This window comes from Anoplophora glabripennis, unplaced genomic scaffold (assembly GCF_000390285.2).
Source record: "Anoplophora glabripennis isolate ALB-LARVAE unplaced genomic scaffold, Agla_2.0 scaffold59, whole genome shotgun sequence".
NCBI lineage: Eukaryota > Metazoa > Arthropoda > Insecta > Coleoptera > Cerambycidae > Anoplophora > Anoplophora glabripennis.
The window spans coordinates 939,466-948,416 of NW_019425991.1; the positions used below are offsets into that span (position 1 = coordinate 939,466).

The 8,951-nt window shown below is 33.6% G+C and overlaps 1 protein-coding gene across 1 annotated transcript; it reads left to right on the forward strand.

Moving 5' to 3' along the window:
* The first annotated feature begins 1,132 nt into the window (after positions 1 to 1,132).
* On the forward strand, positions 1,133 to 8,184 carry LOC108906345 (cytochrome P450 4C1-like). Its single transcript, XM_018709582.2, has 11 exons — positions 1,133 to 1,355; positions 1,419 to 1,610; positions 1,687 to 1,872; positions 1,940 to 2,009; positions 2,598 to 2,724; positions 7,172 to 7,238; positions 7,288 to 7,394; positions 7,446 to 7,514; positions 7,566 to 7,731; positions 7,780 to 7,959; positions 8,021 to 8,184. Exons 1-11 carry the CDS (start codon positions 1,133 to 1,135, stop codon positions 8,182 to 8,184), a joined length of 1,551 nt encoding a protein of 516 aa, XP_018565098.2.
* The last annotated feature ends 767 nt before the right edge of the window (positions 8,185 to 8,951 follow it).

The following is an 8,951-nucleotide window of genomic DNA, read 5'->3' on the forward strand; positions in this document are numbered from 1 at the left end:
TAGACCCTCCAAAGCTGCTTCCTTAAAATTATTTTTTTATTGCTAATATTAAATTTCTACGCTATGCCTGCATTTTCACTTAAATTGAAATATCTCACAAACTGTAAGTCCTAGGTATGCAGAACCTTTAATAAAGTTCACCTATTTTTTTACGGTGCTTTCAAAAATGCAGTAAAATACAGGGTGTTCCATTTAAAAAAACATAACTTTGATATGGTACGCTTTTCCTGGACACCCTGTATATCTCAAAATATTTTTAAAATGTAGCCATAATCAACCTACACATACCCACCTAAACAGGTTCCTGTAACATTTACCGTTTGGTCACTAGCGACCGAGGCGTTACTGGTGGCCCACCCTGTATATGTAAACAAACTTTTCATTGAAAAAATGCAATAGCATAGGGTAAAATATACAGTATATTTAATGCAATAATATTTATTTACAACAAAATATGTGCAAATTAGACAGTTGGCATTACGATATTCGAATTCCTTGGCTAGCGAGACATCGGAATGAAAGAAAAGATGGAAACTTTTTTAAAAAAATTATTTTGCGAAAACTATCTAACCGATTTTAATAAAATTTGGCGTGTTATTTTATTATACTCTAAAGTTTTTTTTACCAAAATTAGAATGCCCTCGGAGCAATTAAAATATTTTTAAAAAATTATCCAAAAAACTTGATTATTTTACCATTGTTTCATAAATTATTGCTATTTTGCAACATCGGTAAAAATTTAAACATTTGTAACTTTCAGCATATTGTGCAAAATTCAATTCTAAATTTTTTTCTCTTCAATATTCTTCCAAAATAGATAGGGTCCAAGATATAAGTAAAAAACTCAGATAAGAAAGGTATTTTTTAAATTTTTTAAACATTTTTGCAATTTTGAAGATGTTCCGGACCTCGCCCAGATCTAGGGATCAACACTTTTATTATGTGAGTTGCACTGAAGGTATTTCAGCAAAAATTAACCCCCTCTTACATCTCAGAAGTGGAATATTTCGACAGATCCGCCCTGGTCTACCAGGAAATAATTGAATTTGAGGCAAAAAACATTTTTAAACGTTTTATATACAAATAAATTGTATATTAACAAAATTATACATTAGAATCATAAAGAGCCGCTATGGGAGAAATATTCTCAACATTTATAAGACGTGAGAGCTCCTTCTCCCACACTTGGACGGCTTTGGAGCTCCTGCTGGTCGCCCTGACTTGCACCCTGTTGACTTGGTACTTGCAGTTTCTCTGGAGCAGAAGGAAACTCTACGAGTGTTCCAGGAAACTACCAGGACCATTCGCTTTTCCTTTGGTGGGATCAGCTCTACACTTCATCGGCAGCCCATACGGTGAGAAATAAATATCTACAGAGCCGTTAATACACGACTCTAATGATTTTCCGGTATTTCCAGACATATTTTCCAACATTATGAAGATGTACAATCAATATCCGGGCATATTCCGTGTCTGGTTCGGTCCTAGATTGTTCTACGCCGTCTCCGATCCCAAATACTATGAAATATTACTACCCCATTGTTTGGCTAAGGAGAGGTGGTACAAATACTCCGAAGCGGCTATTGGTCATGGATTATTCGCAGCCCCCTGTAAGTATCCCCTTATCAATGCCCTCAGGGGCGTTCCATGAGGCACACCGTGTACTAACTAAAACACATTTCGTAGTGGACAAGTGGAAGAGGCACAGGAAAATCATAATGCCGACTTTCAGCCAAAAAATTCTAGATGGGTTCGTGGAGATTTTTTCGGAGCAGTCCGAGATTTTGGTAGAGCAGATGAGGAAGTTTGCAGGGGAAGGGGAGTTTGACATATTCGATATTATGTCGAAATGCACGTTAGATATCATCTGCGGTGAGTACTGGGCCCGGAAGAGGACCCTGAGGTATTCTGTGCTTAACTATTGTTCTTCCTTTTTCAGAAACTGCAATGGGGGTGAAAGTAAACACCCAAACTAGTGCCGATACGTCACTTTCTACGTGCATTGACAGGTAGGTGTAAATTAATTATTTTTTTTCAATTCTGTATGTTTTTTTAACATATTATATTAAAACAAACGTCACATAAATTTTTGTAGTGCTTATTTAAATAATTTTTGCAGATTTGTCAATAAAACTTAGTTGGACTGCAATTTTTGCTATTCCCTGTATTTATTTTTTACGTTAATAAATATTAAAATTCTCGTCATTGAAATTTTCGTGGTATTTATAACAAAGGCCATCAAAGGTAGAGTACTTTTACCGACAAGTAATTGTTTTATTATTCTCTAAACGTAAGAATTGATGAAATTGTGTATCACAAGTGTAATAAAACATTTAAAAACAGGTTTTATGGTTCATGTCAAGGTGGACTGAAGAGAGCAACTTTATAAAATGGGCACGCTTGTAGCATCGAATAATACGTTTCAAAATAAATTTCGTATGTGTTGTATCAAAATAAATAAAAAAAACTAGTTTCATCTCAAATAAAAAGAGAAATTCTTCAATTTTAAATCTGGCAAACAAGCATATCTTTTTAAGTACATTCCAGTGTAATTTGTATAAAAATTTATACTGATTTGGTTCATTTTTATGCTTCAGAATACTGGAAAATATTTTTCTCCGAGCTTTTGTGATTTGGTACCACTACGACGCCATTTTCAATCTCACAGCTAGGTCCAAGGCATATAAAGCTTCTCTAAAAACCCTACATGACTTCTCTGGCTCAGTGAGTATAAAATCCTTACATACAGGGTGTACCAAGAGACATTAGATATATTTTAGAGACTATTTCGATTTTAATTTTGAAAATTTGGGCAATACTGTTTTTGGGCATGTCCTTTTCAACTAAAATAATGGCGTCCACCTAACGCTTCCGGTTATACCGGAAGTTGACGTCATCTTCGTTATTTTAAATGGAACACCTTGTATATTATTGCAATTTTTAGATTCTACGTCAATTTTTAGGTGTACTTTCATAAATGTTAAAGTTAACTGTTTTTGATATATTTATTTTTTTTCAAAATAAATAAAAAAGCACTGCCTAATTAAAACTAAACTATAGAAAATAGATAAAAATATGTTTTTGGTCTCAAATTACCAGTCGTAAAAAATTAAGATGACCATAGCTTTTAGTTTTTTGAAAATTTTCAAAAATCACCCCTATTTGGGGGTTGAAACGACGCCCAAAATGAAGAATTGGAAATTTCCAATAAATATCAAAACTATTAGCATGTGAATTTTCCTATCGAACGATTCTTGATATAAAGAAAGATTTATTCTCATGACTGAAATAAGCATGTTGAACTAGAAAATCCACCCTTCGCGCGCTCAGTGGGTTGAATCACCCCTAAAAATAGAGAATATCAGAAATAATTATAAAAATTCCAAAAAAAAATATATTAAGATAATTCACATGCTAATAGTTTTTATATCAATTGGTAATATTCAAATTCTTCATTTTTGGCATTTTTNCAGTTATACCGGAAGTTGACGTCATCTTCGTTGTTTTAAATGGAAAACCCTGTATATTATTGCAATTTTTAGATTCTACGTCAATTTTTAGGTGTACTTTCATAAATGTTAAAGTTAACCGTTTTTGATATATTTAATTTTTTTCAAAAAAAATAAAAAAGCACTGCCTAATTAAAACTAAACTAAAGAAAATAGATAAAAATATGTTTTTGGTCTTAAACTACTCGTCGTAAAAAATTAAGATGTACATAGCTTTTAGTTTTTTGAAAATTTTCAAAAATCGCCCCTATTTAGGGGTTGAAAAGGCGCCCAAAATGAAGAATTGAATATTGTCAATAAATATAAAAACTATTAGCATGTGCATTTTTCTATCGAACGATTCTTGATCTAAAGAAAGATTTATTCCCATGACTGAAATAAGCATGTTGAACTAGAAAATCCACCCTTCGCGCGCTCAGTGGGTTGAATCACCCCCGAAAATAGAGAATATCAGAAATAATTATAAAAATTCCAAAAAAAATATGTTAAGATAATTCACATGCTAATAGTTTTTATAACAATTGGTAATATTCAAATTCTTAATTTTAGGTATTTTTTCAACCCTCAAGAAGGGGTAGTTTTTAAAATTTTCAAAATACCAAAAGCTATGCTCATTTCAGTTTTTTACAAGTAATTTGCGACCAAAAACATATTTTTATGATTTTTTAAATTCTCTGCGAATTGTGAAAAAACGGGCAAAAATCACAGGCTTAACAATAATAATGATACTCAAATAAACATTCACTGTGTGTGTTAAATTGACAACAATAAACTGGTGACAGATTAGGTGCTTGTTTTGAAGTTCCATTAAAAAAATCACAGCCATCCTCGCAAGAAATTTTGCGATATCCGTTGACTTCACGAAAAACAGTAAATACCTTAAAACCAGAAGAGAACAAAATTGTTCATCAGGTTGCGAAAAAATATACAGGGTGTTCCATTTAAAAAAAAAGTTAAGATGGTTTAAATTTGACTAAATTCGGCATTAAAATTCTACCACCCTGTATGAAATTAAGTCATTTTTTTGAAATTATGGCAGAGAAGCTTAGAGTTTTAGTTACGTCGTCTATAAAGAGAAGAGAAGAAGAAAGAGAATCCGCCTGTATTTGGGACTTTGACAGAGGCCACAGGAAAAATCCTAAAAATATTGTAAAAATATTCAAATGTTTCTATGTTGTTATCAAAATAATATTATGATCATGAAAATATCTAATTCCGTATTTGTTACGATCTTATCCTGATTCAAAATCAATCCTTAACATCCCTAAAGGGGTGAAATCATCCCCTAAACGCCTAAAAATGCTAAAACTATTTTAAAGGTTACAATTTTTTTTCTTTTTCTTTTATAAGTGATAATTGAACCGTTAATAACCCACAATCACTAGATCCGAAGGAAAATACCCCTAAATGAGGGTAAAACCACCCCTAAGTTCAACCATCGGGTTCAAAGTACATAAAATAATTATAATGCATGAAAAAAATAATGTTTCGAAATACATTCATTAGAATAATTTATACACAAGTGGTTTACCCTACTTTGGGGGTGTTTTCCACCTGATGTGACAATTAGAAGTTATTCAAACTTCAAGTATGATAATAATAAATTTTTTAAATTTTTTTTTATATTATTTACAATTTTTGTATATTTGGGGGATGATTTTACCCCTTGAGAGGGATGATTATTTTTGAAAATGATTGATAATGTATGGGAGTACTTGTGTATAAATTATTCTAATGAATGTATTTCAAAACATTATTTTTTTCACGCATTATAATTATTTTCGTACTTTGAAGCCGATAGTTGAACTTAGGGGTGGTTTTACCCTCATTTAGGGGTATTTTTCTTCGGATCTAGTGATTCTGGGTTATTAACGGTTCAATTATCACGTATAAAAGAAAAAGAAAGAAAATTGTAACTTTTAATATATGTTTTGCATTTTTAGGCGTTTAGGGGATGATTTCACCCCTTTAGGGATATTAAGTGTTGAGTTTCAATTCTTACAAGACCGTATCAAACACGAAATTAGATATTTTCACGTTCATAATATTATTTTGATTATTTTTTGACGTTTCTTAAAACCAATGAAATGCTTCTTTATTTGTCACAAGGGTAAGTTTCAACCAATTATGTCATTATTATAGTGGGAATAAATCTCTTGTGATTATTCTCGGGAATAATCACTTTGGCTTTTATTTGCGTAGCAAGTGTCAGATAGTTGTCAAAATAATTACCTAATTGTGTCAACGCGATATATAAAATGGGTGAAAATCATCGGNTTTTTTAAAATGATTGATAATAATGTATGGGAGTACTCGTGTATAAATTTTAATAACCCACAATCATTAGATCCGAAGGAAAATACCCCCAAATGAGGGTAAAACCACCCCTAAGTTCAACCATCGGGTTCAAAGTACATAAAATAATTATAATGCATGAAAAAAATAATGTTTCGAAATACATTCATTAGAATAATTTATACACAAGTGGTTTACCCTACTTTGGGGGTGTTTTCCACCTGATGTGACAATTAGAAGTTACTCAAACTTCAAGTATGATAATAATAAATTTTTAAAATTTTTTTTTATATTATTTACAATTTTTGTATATTTGGGGGATGATTTTACCCCTTGAGAGGGATGATTATTTTTTAAAATGATTGATAATAATGTATGGGAGTACTCGTGTATAAATTTTTCTAATGAATGTATTTCGAAACATTATTTTTTTCATGCATTATAATTATTTTATGTATTTTGAAGCCGATAGTTGAACTTTGGGGTGGTTTTACCCTCATTTAGGGGTATTTTTCTTCGGATCTAGTGATTCTGGGTTATTAACGGTTCAATTATCACGTATAAAAGAAAAATAAATAAAATTGTAACTTTTAATATATTTTTTGCATTTTTAGGCGTTTAGGGGATGATTTCACCCCTTTAGGGATATTAAGTGTTGATTTTCAATTCTTACAAGACCGTATCAAACACCGAATTAGATATTTTCACGTTCATAATATTATTTTGATAACAACAAAGAAATATTTGGGGTTTTACAACTGTTGATGATTCTTAATTTGTTCACTTTTTTTGTCTTTTCAACACCTAAATGGGTGATTTTCGAAAAACTGAAAGTAATATTTTTAGGTTTTTCCCTGTCGCCTCTGTCAAAGTCTCAAAAAAGGGGAAAAATGGCTTTTTCTGCGGTCACTTTTTTATCGCTTTAACTTTATTATTGTAAAATACACATCTTATTGAATTAGGCAGTGCTTTTTCAATTTTTTTTTTTTTTTTTCAGAAAAGTTAAATATATCAAAAACGGTTAACTTTAAGAATAGGAAACCTTTATGAAAGTTCACTTAAAAATTGAAGTAGAATCTAAATTCTTTTAAAATAACGAAGAAGACGTCATCTTCCGGTATAACCGGAATCGTTAGGTGGACGTCATTATATTAGTTGAGAAAGGCATGTCTGAAAACGCTATTGACCAAATTTTCAAAATTAAAATCGAAGTAGTCTCTGAAATATATCTAACGTCTCGTCACTGTGGGATACCCTGTAATATATAAAAGCGCACCCCAAGGTAGCATACTGGGTCCCTTTCTTACACCGTCTTAACGCTAACGACAATATTTTGAGAGAATCTAAGAAGAAATCTTTGTTTTCAGGTGGTCAGGCAACGGAAACGATTGTTTGACGAATCTAGGAAAGCGAACAAACTGTATTTCGAAGAAGGTAGTACGGTTCAGTTTTATTGGCCAAATACTGAAACGGTTTGTTTCAGACTCGAGGAAGAAAACGTTTTTGGATCACTTAATAGAGATCACCAGCCAGGGAAACCAGTTTACTGAAAGGGAATTGAGAGATGAAGTCGACACCTTTATCATTGCTGTGAGTAAAACGGGTTGTAATAGACAGCCGTACAAAGTCGATACTTTTTAGGGTTCCGATACAACGGCTTCTACAAATTCCTACGTCTTCCTCATGCTAGGGCTCCACAAGGACCTACAGGTAAGTTTCGAGGCCATAGCGCTTTGTTAGTTTACGCATTTAGCTTCCCAGGAGAAAGTCTATGAAGAGATAATCGAAGTGGTAGGTCCAAGTAGACCCGTGGAAAGAGAAGACTTGGTCAAACTCAAGTATATGGATAGGTTCATCAAAGAGACCCTCAGACTGTTCCCTGTGGCTGGTGTCATCGTCAGGGCCATCGAGGAAGACGTCGATCTAGGTGAGAGTTTAAAATTGCTTGTACTTCTGTAACCCCGAAATATTTCAGGTGACCACTTGATCCCGGGAGGAACCTCTGTGATCTTTGGGATCCTGAGGACCCACACCAATGAGAAATATTGGCCGGAGCCCTTCAAGTTCGATCCGGACCGATTCCTACCGGAAGAGGTCGCCAAAAGGCACCCTTGCACCTATTTGCCCTTCTCCTATGGCCCTAGGAACTGTCTAGGTATGTAAAATCACCACACTAGGCTTGAATTTGGAAACGTGCGATTGTGGTTTTGTTACAGGGATCAAGTACGCTATGATGGCCATGAAGACGCTTCTGGCGACGGTGTTGAGAAAGTTCAAGGTCAGCACGTCCTACGGGAGTATCCAGGATATCAAGCTCAAGGCTAATTTAGTCCTGAGACCCACAGACGGATATAAGGTGTCGTTAGAACTAAGGCAATAGCTTGTACGATTGCTCTAAAATAAATTTGCAAGTGCTATGAAGTCTTTTTTATCCTTTCAAATTTTGGTAGTAGTTTTACTAATTAAGCAGGACTCACTTAATAGTTATTTACACCATAAAGGAGGTAAGTATTATTTAAAAGTCGAGAACGCATTTGCGCCCGAGCGGAGCGAGGGCTGGCTGTAATGTCCGAGACTGGTAAATTATACTTAACAACATGGTTCACGAAATAAAGATTAGGTTTTATTTTTTGACATTTCTTAATCAATTCATTTTAACGTTATGAGAAATCTTGCAAAGTCACCCTGGTTGTTTGGATTTTGTCGTTTTTAAGATGTTTATAAACAAAGCTACATACATATACAGGGTAGCCCATCGAACACGTACCGCAAGGCATTACAGCGTAGTAAAGAACTTTTCGGCAAAATCCAAAAACAGGTCAAATTTGTTTCTGAGGGGGACAACTTTTGGCTCAAAAAGCATACCAAAATCTTCAACCCCCTAAGTGGGGGTGCTATCCCCTAAATTTTTTCAAATTAAGAATCGATGTATAGAGAATTAAAAGCCCTTTCTAATGACCCCCCACTTGACTCCCATTCCCATTTGAAAAAATTTAGGGGATAGCACCCCCACTTAGGGGGTTGAAGATTTTGGTATGCTTTTTGAGCCAAAAGTTGTCCCCCTCAGAAACAAATTTGACCTGTTTTTGGATTTTGCCGAAAAGTTCTTTACTACCCTGTAATGCCTTGCGGTACGTTTTCGATGGG